Source organism: Bacillus rossius, chromosome 15 (assembly GCF_032445375.1).
Source record: "Bacillus rossius redtenbacheri isolate Brsri chromosome 15, Brsri_v3, whole genome shotgun sequence".
Taxonomy (NCBI): domain Eukaryota; kingdom Metazoa; phylum Arthropoda; class Insecta; order Phasmatodea; family Bacillidae; genus Bacillus; species Bacillus rossius.
The window spans coordinates 39,819,122-39,833,320 of NC_086342.1; the positions used below are offsets into that span (position 1 = coordinate 39,819,122).

Genomic DNA, 14,199 nt, shown 5'->3' on the forward strand with positions numbered 1-14,199 from the left:
GGAGAGCGACGCCAGTGGTCGACGGCAAGGAAGAGGAGAGCGACGCCAGTGGCAGACGGCAAGGAAGAGGAGAGCCAAGGAAGAGGAGAGCGACGCCAGTAGCCGACGGCAAGGAAGAGGAGGGGGACGCCAGTAGCCGACGGCAAGGAAGAGGAGGGGGACGCCAGTAGCCGACGGCAAGGAAGAGGAGAGCGACGCCAGTAGCCGACGGCAAGGAAGAGGAGAGTGACGCCAGCAGCCTACTGCAAGGAAGAGGAGAGCGACGCCAGCAGCCTACTGCAAGGAAGAGGAGAGCGACGCCAGCAGCCTACTGCAAGGAAGAGGAGAGCGACGCCAGTAGCCGACGGCAAGGAAGAGGAGAGCGACGCCAGCAGCCTACTGCAAGGAAGAGGAGAGGGACGCCAGTAGCCGACGGCAAGGAAGAGGAGAGCGACGCCAGTAGCCGACGGCGAGGAAGAGGAGAGCGACGCCAGTAGCCGACGGCAAGGAAGAGGAGAGCGAAGCCAGCAGCCTACTGCAAGGAAGAGGAGGGGACGCCAGTAGCCGACGGCAAGGAAGAGGAGAGCGACGCCAGTAGCCGACGGCAAGGAAGAGGAGAGCGACGCCAGTAGCCGACGGCAAGGAAGAGGAGAGCGACGCCAGTAGCCGACGGCAAGGAAGAGGAGAGCGACGCCAGTAGCCGACGGCAAGGAAGAGGAGGGGGACGCCAGTAGCCTTTCGGCAAGAAGAGGAGAGCGAATCCAGTAGCCGACGGCAAGGAAGAGGAGAGTGACGCCAGCAGCCTACTGCAAGGAAGAGGAGAGCGACGCCAGCAGCCTACTGCAAGGAAGAGGAGAGCGACGCCAGCAGCCTACTGCAAGGAAGAGGAGAGGGACGCCAGTAGCCGACGGCAAGGAAGAGGAGAGCGACGCCAGCAGCCTACTGCAAGGAAGAGGAGAGCGACGCCAGCAGCCTACTGCAAGGAAGAGGAGAGCGACGCCAGTAGCCGACGGCAAGGAAGAGGAGAGCGACGCCAGTAGCCGACGGCAAGGAAGAGGAGAGCGACGCCAGCAGCCTACTGCAAGGAAGAGGAGAGCGACGCCAGCAGCCTACTGCAAGGAAGAGGAGAGCGACGCCAGCAGCCTACTGCAAGGAAGAGGAGAGGGACGCCAGCAGCCTACTGCAAGGAAGAGGAGAGGGACGCCAGCAGCCTACTGCAAGGAAGAGGAGAGCGACGCCAGCAGCCTACTGCAAGGAAGAGGAGAGCGACGCCAGCAGCCTACTGCGAGGAAGAGGAGAGGGACGCCAGCAGCCGACTGCAAGGAAGAGGAGAGCGACGCCAGCAGTCTACTGCAAGGAAGAGGAGAGCGACGCCAGCAGCCTACTGCAAGGAAGAGGAGAGGGACGCCAGTAGCCGACGGCAAGGAAGAGGAGAGCGACGCCAGCAGCCTACTGCAAGGAAGAGGAGAGGGACGCCAGTAGCCGACGGCAAGGAAGAGGAGAGGGAAGCCAGTAGCCGACGGCAAGGAAGAGGAGAGCGACGCCAGTAGCCGACGGCAAGGAAGAGGAGAGCGACACCAGCAGCCTACTGCAAGGAAGAGGAGAGCGACGCCAGTAGCCGACGGCAAGGAAGAGGAGAGCGACGCCAGCAGCCTACTGCAAGGAAGAGGAGAGCGACGCCAGTAGCCGACGGGAAGGAAGAGGAGAGCGACGCCAGTAGCCGACGGCGAGGAAGAGGAGAGCGACGCCAGCAGCCTACTGCAAGGAAGAGGAGAGCGACGCCAGCAGCCTACTGCAAGGAAGAGGAGAGGGACGCTAGTAGCCGACGGCAAGGAAGAGGAGAGCGACGCCAGTAGCCGACGGCAAGGAAGAGGAGAGCGACACCAGCAGCCTACTGCAAAGAAGAGGAGAGCGACGCCAGTAGCCGACGGCGAGGAAGAGGAGAGCGACGCCAGCAGCCTACTGCAAGGAAGAGGAGAGCGACGCCAGCAGCCTACTGCAAGGAAGAGGAGAGCGACGCCAGTAGCCGACGGCAAGGAAGAGGAGAGCGACGCCAGTAGCCGACGGCAAGGAAGAGGAGAGCGACGCCAGTAGCCGACGGCAAGGAAGAGGAGAGCGACGCCAGCAGCCTACTGCAAGGAAGAGGAGAGCGACGCCAGCAGCCTACTGCAAGGAAGAGGAGAGCGACGCCAGCAGCTTACTGCAAGGAAGAGGAGAGCGACGCCAGCAGTCTACTGCAAGGAAGAGGAGAGGGACGCCAGTAGCCGACGGCAAGGAAGAGGAGAGCGACGCCAGCAGCCGACGGCAAGGAAGAAGAGAGCGACGCCAGCAGCCTACTGCAAGGAAGAGGAGAGCGACGCCAGCAGCCTACTGCAAGGAAGAGGAGAGCGACGCCAGCAGCCAACTGCAAGGAAGAGGAGAGGGACGCCAGCAGCCGACTGCAAGGAAGAGGAGAGCGACGCCAGCAGTCTACTGCAAGGAAGAGGAGAGCGACGCCAGCAGCCTACTGCAAGGAAGAGGAGAGCGACGCCAGCAGCCTACAGCAAGGAAGAGGAGAGGGACGCCAGTAGCCGACGGCAAGGAAGAGGAGAGCGACGCCAGTAGCCGACGGCAAGGAAGAGGAGAGCGACGCCAGTAGCCGACGGCAAGGAAGAGGAGAGGGAAGCCAGTAGCCGACGGCAAGGAAGAGGAGAGCGACGCCAGTAGCCGACGGCAAGGAAGAGGAGAGTGACGCCAGCAGCCTACTGCAAGGAAGAGGAGAGCGACGCCAGTAGCCGACGGCAAGGAAGAGGAGAGCGACGCCAGCAGCCTACTGCAAGGAAGAGGAGAGGGACGCCAGTAGCCGACGGCAAGGAAGAGGAGAGCGACGCCAGTAGCCGACGGCGAGGAAGAGGAGAGCGACGCCAGCAGCCTACTGCAAGGAAGAGGAGAGCGACGCCAGCAGCCTACTGCAAGGATGAGGAGAGGGACGCTAGTAGCCGACGGCAAGGAATAGGAGAGCGACGCCAGTAGCCGACGGCAAGGAAGAGGAGAACGACGCCAGCAGCCGACGGCAAGGAAGAGGAGAGCGACGCCAGTGGCCGACGGCAAGGAAGAGGAGAGCGACGCCAGTAGCCGACGGCAAGGAAGAGGAGAGCGACGCCAGTGGCCGACGGCAAGGAAGAGGAGAGCGACGCCAGTAGCCGACGGCAAGGACGAGGAGAGCGACGCCAGTAGCCGACGGCAAGGAAGAGGAGGGGGACGCCAGTAGCCGACGGCAAGGAAGAGGAGAGCGACGCCAGCAGCCTACTGCAAGGAAGAGGAGAGCGACGCCAGCAGCCTACTGCAAGGAAGAGGAGAGGGACGCCAGTAGCCGACGGCAAGGAAGAGGAGAGCGACGCCAGCAGCCTACTGCAAGGAAGAGGAGAGCGACGCCAGCAGCCTACTGCAAGGAAGAGGAGAGCGACGCCAGCAGCCTACTGCAAGGAAGAGGAGAGCGACGCCAGCAGCCTACTGCAAGGAAGAGGAGAGCGACGCCAGCAGCCTACTGCAAGGAAGAGGAGAGGGACGCCAGCAGCCTACTGCAAGGAAGAGGAGAGCGACGCCAGCAGCCTACTGCAAGGAAGAGGAGAGCGACGCCAGCAGCCTACTGCAAGGAAGAGGAGAGCGACGCCAGCAGCGAGGAAGAGGAGAGCGACGCCAGTAGCCGACGGCGAGGAGGAGGAGAGCGACGCCAGTAGCCGACGGCAAGGAAGATGAGAGCGACGCCAGCAGCCTACTGCAAGGAAGAGGAGAGCGACGCCAGTAGCCGACGGCGAGGAAGAGGAGAGCGACGCCAGCAGCCTACTGCAAGGAAGAGGAGAGCGACGCCAGCAGCCTACTGCAAGGAAGAGGAGAGCGACGCCAGCAGCGAGGAAGAGGAGAGCGACACCTGTAGCCGACGGCGAGGAAGAGGAGAGCGACGCCAGCAGCCTACTGCAAGGAAGAGGAGAACGACGCCAGCAGCCTACTGCAAGGAAGAGGAGAGGGACGCTAGTAGCCGACGGCAAGGAAGAGGAGAGCGACGCCAGTAGCCGACGGCAAGGAAGAGGAGAACGACGCCAGCAGCCGACGGCAAGGAAGAGGAGAGCGACGCCAGTGGCCGACGGCAAGGAAGAGGAGAGCGACGCCAGTGGTCGACGGCAAGGAAGAGGAGAGCGACGCCAGTGGCAGACGGCAAGGAAGAGGAGAGCCAAGGAAGAGGAGAGCGACGCCAGTAGCCGACGGCAAGGAAGAGGAGGGGGACGCCAGTAGCCGACGGCAAGGAAGAGGAGGGGGACGCCAGTAGCCGACGGCAAGGAAGAGGAGAGCGACGCCAGTAGCCGACGGCAAGGAAGAGGAGAGTGACGCCAGCAGCCTACTGCAAGGAAGAGGAGAGCGACGCCAGCAGCCTACTGCAAGGAAGAGGAGAGCGACGCCAGCAGCCTACTGCAAGGAAGAGGAGAGGGACGCCAGCAGCCTACTGCAAGGAAGAGGAGAGCGACGCCAGCAGCCTACTGCAAGGAAGAGGAGAGCGACGCCAGCAGCCTACTGCAAGGAAGAGGAGAGCGACGCCAGCAGCCAACTGCAAGGAAGAGGAGAGCGACGCCAGCAGCCTACTGCAAGGAAGAGGAGAGGGACGCCAGCAGCCTACTGCAAGGAAGAGGAGAGCGACGCCAGCAGCCTACGGCAAGGAAGAGGAGAGCGACGCCAGCAGCCTACTGCAAGGAAGAGGAGAGGGACGCCAGCAGCCGACTGCAAGGAAGAGGAGAGCAACGCCAGCAGTCTACTGCAAGGAAGAGGAGAGCGACGCCAGCAGCCTACTGCAAGGAAGAGGAGAGGGACGCCAGTAGCCGACGGCAAGGAAGAGGAGAGCGACGCCAGTAGCCGACGGCAAGGAAGAGGAGAGCGACGCCAGTAGCCGACGGCAAGGAAGAGGAAAGGGAAGCCAGTAGCCGACGGCAAGGAAGAGGAGAGCGACGCCAGTAGCCGACGGCAAGGAAGAGGAGAGCGACGCCAGCAGCCTACTGCAAGGAAGAGGAGAGGGACGCCAGTAGCCGACGGCAAGGAAGAGGAGAGCGACGCCAGTAGCCGACGGCGAGGAAGAGGAGAGCGACGCCAGTAGCCGACGGCGAGGAAGAGGAGAGCGACGCCAGCAGCCTACTGCAAGGAAGAGGAGAGCGACGCCAGCAGCCTACTGCAAGGAAGAGGAGAGCGACGCCAGTAGCCGACGGCAAGGAAGAGGAGAGCGACGCCAGTAGCCGACGGCAAGGAAGAGGAGAGCGACGCCAGGAGCCGACGGCAAGGAAGAGGAGAGCGACGCCAGCAGCCTACTGCAAGGAAGAGGAGAGCGACGCCAGCAGCCTACTGCAAGGAAGAGGAGAGCGACGCCAGCAGCCTACTGCAAGGAAGAGGAGAGGGACGCCAGTAGCCGACGGCAAGGAAGAGGAGAGCGACGCCAGCAGCCTACTGCAAGGAAGAGGAGAGCGACGCCAGCAGCCTACTGCAAGGAAGAGGAGAGGGACGCCAGCAGCCTACTGCAAGGAAGAGGAGAGCGACGCCAGCAGCCTACTGCAAGGAAGAGGAGAGCGACGCCAGCAGCCTACTGCAAGGAAGAGGAGAGGGACGCCAGCAGCCGACTGCAAGGAAGAGGAGAGCGACGCCAGCAGCCTACTGCAAGGAAGAGGAGAGGGACGCCAGCAGCCTACTGCAAGGAAGAGGAGAGCGACGCCAGCAGCCTACTGCAAGGAAGAGGAGAGCGACGCCAGCAGCCTACTGCAAGGAAGAGGAGAGCGACGCCAGCAGCCTACTGCAAGGAAGAGGAGAGCGACGCCAGCAGCCTACTGCAAGGAAGAGGAGAGGGACGCCAGCAACCTACTGCAAGGAAGAGGAGAGCGACGCCAGCAGCCTACTGCAAGGAAGAGGAGAGCGACGCCAGCAGCCTACTGCAAGGAAGAGGAGAGGGACGCCAGCAGCCGACTGCAAGGAAGAGGAGAGCGACGCCAGCAGTCTACTGCAAGGAAGAGGAGAGCAAAGCCAGCAGCCTACTGCAAGGAATAGGAGAGGGACGCCAGTAGCCGACGGCAAGGAAGAGGAGAGCGACGCCAGTAGCCGACGGCAAGGAAGAGGAGAGCGACGCCAGTAGCCGACGGCAAGGAAGAGGAAAGGGAAGCCAGTAGCCGACGGCAAGGAAGAGGAGAGCGACGCCAGTAGCCGACGGCAAGGAAGAGGAGAGCGACGCCAGCAGCCTACTGCAAGGAAGAGGAGAGGGACGCCAGTAGCCGACGGCAAGGAAGAGGAGAGCGACGCCAGTAGCCGACGGCGAGGAAGAGGAGAGCGACGCCAGTAGCCGACGGCAAGGAAGAGGAGAGCGACGCCAGCAGCCTACTGCAAGGAAGAGGAGAGGGACGCCAGTAGCCGACGGCAAGGAAGAGGAGAGCGACGCCAGTAGCCGACGGCAAGGAAGAGGAGAGCGACGCCAGTAGCCGACGGCAAGGAAGAGGAGAGCGACGCCAGTAGCCGACGGCAAGGAAGAGGAGAGCGACGCCAGTAGCCGACGGCAAGGAAGAGGAGGGGGACGCCAGTAGCCGACGGCAAGAAGAGGAGAGCGACACCAGTAGCCGACGGCAAGGAAGAGGAGAGTGACGCCAGCAGCCTACTGCAAGGAAGAGGAGAGCGACGCCAGCAGCCTACTGCAAGGAAGAGGAGAGGGACGCCAGTAGCCGACGGCAAGGAAGAGGAGAGCGACGCCAGCAGCCTACTGCAAGGAAGAGGAGAGCGACGCCAGTAGCCGACGGCAAGGAAGAGGAGAGCGACGCCAGTAGCCGACGGCAAGGAAGAGGAGAGCGACGCCAGTAGCCGACGGCAAGGAAGAGGAGAGCGACGCCAGCAGCCTACTGCAAGGAAGAGGAGAGCGACGCCAGCAGCCTATTGCAAGGAAGAGGAGAGCGACGCCAGCAGCCTACTGCAAGGAAGAGGAGAGCGACGCCAGCAGCCTACTGCAAGGAAAAGGAGAGGGACGCCAGTAGCCGACGGCAAGGAAGAGGAGAGCGACGCCAGCAGCCTACTGCAAGGAAGAGGAGAGGGACGCCAGCAGCCTACTGCAAGGAAGAGGAGAGCGACGCCAGCAGCCTACTGCAAGGAAGAGGAGAGCGACGCCAGCAGCCTACTGCAAGGAAGAGGAGAGGGACGCCAGCAGCCGACTGCAAGGAAGAGGAGAGCGACGCCAGCAGACTACTGCAAGGAAGAGGAGAGCGACGCCAGCAGCCTACTGCAAGGAAGAGGAGAGGGACGCCAGCAGCCGACGGCAAGGAAGAGGAGAGCGACGCCAGTAGCCGACGGCAAGGAAGAGGAGAGCGACGCCAGTAGCCGACGGCAAGGAAGAGGAGAGCGACGCCAGTAGCCGACGGCAAGGAAGAGGAATCGACGCCAGCAGCCTACTGCAAGGAAGAGGACAGGGACGCCAGTAGCCGACGGCAAGGAAGAGGAGAGCGACGCCAGTAGCCGACGGCGAGGAAGAGGAGAGCGACGCCAGCACCTACTGCAAGGAAGAGGAGAGGGACGCAAGTAGCCGACGGCAAGGAAGAGGAGAGCGACGCCAGTAGCCGACGGCAAGGAAGAGGAGAGCGACGCCAGTAGCCGACGGCAAGGAAGAGGAGAGCGACGCCAGTAGCCGACGGCAAGGAAGAGGAGAGCGACGCCAGTAGCCGACGGCAAGGAAGAGGAGGGGGACGCCAGTAGCCGACGGCAAGAAGAGGAGAGCGACGCCAGTAGCCGATGGCAAGGAAGAGGAGAGTGACGGCAGCAGCCTACTGCAAGGAAGAGGAGAGCGACGCCAGCAGCCTACTGCAAGGAAGAGGAGAGGGACGCCAGTAGCCGACGGCAAGGAAGAGGAGAGCGACGCCAGCAGCCTACTGCAAGGAAGATGAGAGCGACGCCAGTAGCCGACGGCAAGGAAGAGGAGAGCGACGCCAGTAGCCGACGGCAAGGAAGAGGAGAGCGACGCCAGTAGCCGACGGCAAGGAAGAGGAGAGCGACGCCAGCAGCCTACTGCAAGGAAGAGGAGAGCGACGCCAGCAGCCTATTGCAAGGAAGAGGAGAGCGACGCCAGCAGCCTACTGCAAGGAAGAGGAGAGCGACGCCAGCAGCCTACTGCAAGGAAGAGGAGAGGGACGCCAGTAGCCGACGGCAAGGAAGAGGAGAGCGACGCCAGCAGCCTACTGCAAGGAAGAGGAGAGGGACGCCAGCAGCCTACTGCAAGGAAGAGGAGAGCGACGCCAGCAGCCTACTGCAAGGAAGAGGAGAGCGACGCCAGCAGCCTACTGCAAGGAAGAGGAGAGGGACGCCAGCAGCCGACTGCAAGGAAGAGGAGAGCGACGCCAGCAGTCTACTGCAAGGAAGAGGAGAGCGACGCCAGCAGCCTACTGCAAGGAAGAGGAGAGGGACGCCAGTAGCCGACGGCAAGGAAGAGGAGAGCGACGCCAGTAGCCGACGGCAAGGAAGAGGAGAGCGACGCCAGTAGCCGACGGCAAGGAAGAGGAGAGGGAAGCCAGTAGCCGACGGCAAGGAAGAGGAGAGCGACGCCAGTAGCCGACGGCAAGGAAGAGGAGAGCGACGCCAGCAGCCTACTGCAAGGAAGAGGAGAGGGACGCCAGTAGCCGACGGCAAGGAAGAGGAGAGCGACGCCAGTAGCCGACGGCGAGGAAGAGGAGAGCGACGCCAGTAGCCGACGGCGAGGAAGAGGAGAGCGACGCCAGCAGCCTACTGCAAGGAAGAGGAGAGGGACGCCAGTAGCCGACGGCAAGGAAGAGGAGAGCGACGCCAGTAGCCGACGGCGAGGAAGAGGAGAGCGACGCCAGCAGCCGACGGCGAGGAAGAGGAGAGCGACGCCAGCAGCCTACTGCAAGGAAGAGGAGAGGGACGCTAGTAGCCGACGGCAAGAAAGAGGAGAGCGACGCCAGTAGCCGACGGCAAGGAAGAGGAGAGCGACGCCAGTAGCCGACGGCAAGGAAGAGGAGAGCGACGCCAGCAGCCTACTGCAAGGAAGAGGAGAGCGACGCCAGCAGCCTATTGCAAGGAAGAGGAGAGCGACGCCAGCAGCCTACTGCAAGGAAGAGGAGAGCGACGCCAGCAGCCTACTGCAAGGAAGAGGAGAGGGACGCCAGTAGCCGACGGCAAGGAAGAGGAGAGCGACGCCAGCAGCCTACTGCAAGGAAGAGGAGAGGGACGCCAGCAGCCTACTGCAAGGAAGAGGAGAGCGACGCCAGCAGCCTACTGCAAGGAAGAGGAGAGCGACGCCAGCAGCCTACTGCAAGGAAGAGGAGAGGGACGCCAGCAGCCGACTGCAAGGAAGAGGAGAGCGACGCCAGCAGTCTACTGCAAGGAAGAGGAGAGCGACGCCAGCAGCCTACTGCAAGGAAGAGGAGAGGGACGCCAGTAGCCGACGGCAAGGAAGAGGAGAGCGACGCCAGTAGCCGACGGCAAGGAAGAGGAGAGCGACGCCAGTAGCCGACGGCAAGGAAGAGGAGAGGGAAGCCAGTAGCCGACGGCAAGGAAGAGGAGAGCGACGCCAGTAGCCGACGGCAAGGAAGAGGAGAGCGACGCCAGCAGCCTACTGCAAGGAAGAGGAGAGGGACGCCAGTAGCCGACGGCAAGGAAGAGGAGAGCGACGCCAGTAGCCGACGGCGAGGAAGAGGAGAGCGACGCCAGTAGCCGACGGCGAGGAAGAGGAGAGCGACGCCAGCAGCCTACTGCAAGGAAGAGGAGAGGGACGCCAGTAGCCGACGGCAAGGAAGAGGAGAGCGACGCCAGTAGCCGACGGCGAGGAAGAGGAGAGCGACGCCAGCAGCCGACGGCGAGGAAGAGGAGAGCGACGCCAGCAGCCTACTGCAAGGAAGAGGAGAGGGACGCTAGTAGCCGACGGCAAGGAAGAGGAGAGCGACGCCAGTAGCCGACGGCAAGGAAGAGGAGAGCGACGCCAGCAGCCTACTGCAAGGAAGAGGAGAGCGACGCCAGTAGCCGATGGCAAGGAAGAGGAGAGCGACGCCAGCAGCCTACTGCAAGGAAGAGGAGAGGGACGCCAGTAGCCGACGGCAAGGAAGAGGAGAGCGACGCCAGTAGCCTACTGCAAGGAAGAGGAGAGCGACGCCAGTAGCCTACTGCAAGGAAGAGGAGAGCGACGCCAGTGGCCGACGGCAAGGAAGAGGAGAGCGACGCCAGTAGCCGACGGCAAGGAAGAGGAGAGCGACGCCAGCAGCCCACTGCAAGGAAGAGGAGAGCGACGCTAGCAGCCCACTGCAAGGAAGAGGAGAGCGACGCCAGCAGCCTACTGCAAGGAAGAGGAGAGCGACGCCAGTGGCCGACGGCAAGGAAGAGGAGAGCGACGCCAGTAGCCGACGGCAAGGAAGAGGAGAGCGACGCCAGTAGCCGACGGCAAGGAAGAGGAGAGCGACGCCAGCAGCCCACTGCAAGGAAGAGGAGAGCGACGCTAGCAGCCCACTGCAAGGAAGAGGAGAGCGACGCCAGCAGCCTACTGCAAGGAAGAGGAGAGGGACGCCAGTAGCCGACGGCAAGGAAGAGGAGTGCAACAGTCACACTTGCCTGCGGCCCTGGCGCCCGAGGTGGCGCGCCCTTGCGCGAGGTCCTCGTCGTCCGAGATCCAGTCCTCGTCCCCGACCTCGTCCGCCGCCTCCTGCGCAGCCGGTTTGACCTCCCGTCATTTACGTTTGCGCCTCTCACAACCACAGGCACTGGGCACGGTTCAACTACGGCCATTTATTTCTACTGCAAGACATCTACATTATTGTATGTATGATCACTATCGGCAAAATACAGCAACACCCTGTCTATAACCATTGGTATGTTCAAACAATATTTAACCTGATCCATATGCAAACAAAATTTAACTTAGTTTTGAATTGCGTTAAGAAACACACACGTTTTTAGGACCGATACTTGAAATGAATCCGGTATCAAATCATCTAGTACTTGGGAACATAACAAAAATGAAACACAATTTTCTGCTTACACCAAGCTGGTTAAGAAAATCTGAAGAACTGAAAAAGAATATGAAATGTTAAATTCATTGTTATTACACTGTTCGAAAACGTGTACTAATTCATAACATTTAGTCAAGCTAGATTTACATTGCACAGCTATGCACAGAGGCTTAAAGCAACGTGACCTCTCAGATTAAATAACGATAACAACAATCATAATGAAATCACTCGACGCCTCTTGGCTTTCACTTTCCTGCAGTCTTAATCCGGTTATGAAAAGTAGTTTTGCTAACCAGATTCAATCACTTGGCGCTCACCTAAACCAATCACATTTCTCCGTTACCTCTCGGTCGGCCAGAGAAACCAGCTTCATTATATAGTTTAAAGTTTCGGTCTGTTAATCAAATGATTCAATAGTCGACGTAGCTGCTCCGGCAGCGAATTCTAGCGGCGGGTGCAGACACTACGTGTGATTCGCGTCGAGAAATGTAGTTGGGAACACAATTTGCAATATTTATCACGCTCAGCATTATTTTATAGAATTCTATGTTATATTTTGTGTCCGAATTCGGTTAGTGTATTTCACAAAATGAAAAAAAAAATGCTTGTTACTGAGATTAGATGTTTTACATATCTGGCTAGTACTGAGAGACTCAAAACATTTTTTTTTTATTTTCCCTTAAAAAGCAGCTCTCTTCTTCAAATACTTTTTTTAAAGCCATTATGGATGTGCTAAATATTCATGCGCCATTAAAAAAAGAGAAGCACTTAACTACGTGTAAAAAAATAACTAACTATAGTTATAGACAATACAAGATAGCCAAAGATATGAAGATATACTGTGCATCACGTTCATGTTGGTTTCGAACAGCGATACTGTCTATTGCCGCTGTAGTACGGAAAAACTGTTAATTCCAGACAATGTTTTCTTTTCGTAGCGTGTACGATATGTTACAAATCTATTATGTACAACAGGCCATTCTACAATTGAATCTTTTGCAATGTTCTAAATGTAAATGGTGTAATTATGTAATATTAACTGTACTTTAAGAAAACTGAGATAATGTAAATACGAGATTACGCTGTGAAGTGACTGAAAAATAATGGTACGTCATTTTATGCAAGGTGCACATGTCAAATATGTATTATATTATGAAAAAATTGTTGAGTCATGTCCTGTCGAGTACAATGAGCTTCACTTTTGAGCAGAGTCAAGCTTTAGCTACTCGCTAGATTTTGCAGAACCACACATGTAGGTTCTGTGCTATTGTAGCCAACTAATGAGATATGAAACACTTGTGCTACCTAGGGAACACATGACTTGTTGGTGAAGGAATTACGGTAAAGTGAAGCACTTAGAAGTCAAACACACCATTTATCAGGACATAACTTATGTTTGGTGTGACTGGAAATTGCTTAAAGGCTTATCTAGAACAGAATTTTAACAAGAACCAAACCGGAAATCGGTGGAAAAGTAGAACCAACACATTACTAACAGAAACCCTGATCAATATAATGAAAATCTAAATTGAATCTTTAAGAAAATTAATTTTAATATCCTTTCAAATAACACAATACAAATGTTTTGAAACATTGGTAGAGGGGACAGTTTAAATCCATTGCAACGGATGGACTCAACCGATTCAAGAACAGTAACAGCTCCAACACTAACCAAAACTAAATCGAAACTAGTGACTTTGCATCAAAGTTGACAAGAATGATTGCATTTGAAGCCTATGTTTTATTATACACACACACACATGTGTGTGTGTGTGTGTGTGTGTGTGTGTGTGTGTGTATATATATATATATATATATATATATAGAGAGAGAGAGAGAGAGAGAGAGAGTTGAGCTGTTGCAATCACTAGTGCTGTAAAAACGTGGCTTCCTGGAAGCTACCTGGTCGGAGCGGTCGGAGCGGTCGGACTCTGACACGGTGAAGTGGATGTCGAGGGCCTTGTCCAGGTTGAAGCGCACGCTCTTGCGTTCCTCCTCCAGCTCCTGACGACGCCACATCTGCTTCTCCTCCGCTGCAACCACACGCTCCCTGTAGTTTATAACTGGCAAGACACACTTCCCGAGCTGTCGGCTGGCTCACAGGCGGGCGGCCCTGCCGATCCCGGCCAACAAGCCGCAGTTGTTGTTCAACCCAGGTTAAAAACAATGAACTAACATCTTAAGGGAGTGTCTCATATTTCCGGTCAATATTTTATATTCACAGCAATTACAGATACACATTTAGACTTTTACAATTGTTTAACTTTCACGAAATTAAAAATATATACAGCGCATACATTTTGCATAATTAGCTGCCAAAGTTATATTTTTAACGTTTTTGGGTTGTACAAATAAAGAGAATTTAATTTACTGAAAAGAAATAAAAAGAAAGAAACTTTTTAGGTTTAACTGCAATGCCACTGGCTACTTCAAGAAATGGTTTGAAATTCTTTCAGAGAATATTATTTAATTTTACCATTTAATTTTACCTGGCATTTAAAAATTCTCAAATTTGTTGTTACGATTTTGACAGCCAAGAAACATGTAATAAGTTTTTGTGATAGAAATGCAAATCATATCATGAAGTAGCCAGTGGCATTGCAGTAAACCTAAAAAGTTTCAGTTCTGAAATAAATTTAATTCTCTGTGTTTGTACAACCCAAAAACGTTAAAAATGTAACTTTGGCAGTTAATTACGCAAAACGTATGCGCTGTATATATTTTTCATTTTGTGAAAGTTAAACAATTGAAAAAGTCTAAAAGTTGATCAGTGATTAATATAAATATAAAATCATGACCTGAAATGGGAGGCACTCCCTTAAGATTTCAAAAAGATCGTAGAAAGGAGGGGGGGGGGGGGGGGGGGGTTAGCAGTAGAGCTGGCAAAGGAAAACATCTAACCTCCTTAGTACAGGGGGTGTGAGGGGTGTGTTGACTGAAAAAAAAAAGTATTATTCATCCCACATCGTTCCAGGTTTACTTTCAGATAAACTATGGCTGACACACATAAATAAAAAGAATCGAACTACCCTTTGCACAATAAACAAACAAATGCTACTTGGAAATAAATAAACAATAATTTATCCCTATCCTGCCCGGCTAAGACGACGACTGTTCCTTGCACATATGTACGTTATATCATCTGAAGTGGCAGGTAGTTAGGTGTAAAGTTCTGTCTCTGACTGTGTTAAATGACTCAAAATGGTAAACAATAATTCTCAAACAA

General features: G+C 56.6%; 1 protein-coding gene across 2 annotated transcripts in view; it reads right to left on the reverse strand.

Moving 5' to 3' along the window:
- LOC134539391 (uncharacterized) overlaps positions 1–14,199 on the reverse strand; it is a 143,800-nt gene that overhangs the window by 96,571 nt on the left and 33,030 nt on the right. For both annotated transcript variants that reach the window (XM_063381385.1, XM_063381387.1), the window contains exons 7-8: positions 12,876–13,006; positions 10,576–10,666 (exon numbers count right to left, since the gene is read on the reverse strand). In XM_063381385.1, the coding sequence (XP_063237455.1) occupies positions 10,576–10,666; positions 12,876–13,006 (222 nt within the window). The remainder of the gene's footprint in view (positions 1–10,575; positions 10,667–12,875; positions 13,007–14,199) is intronic.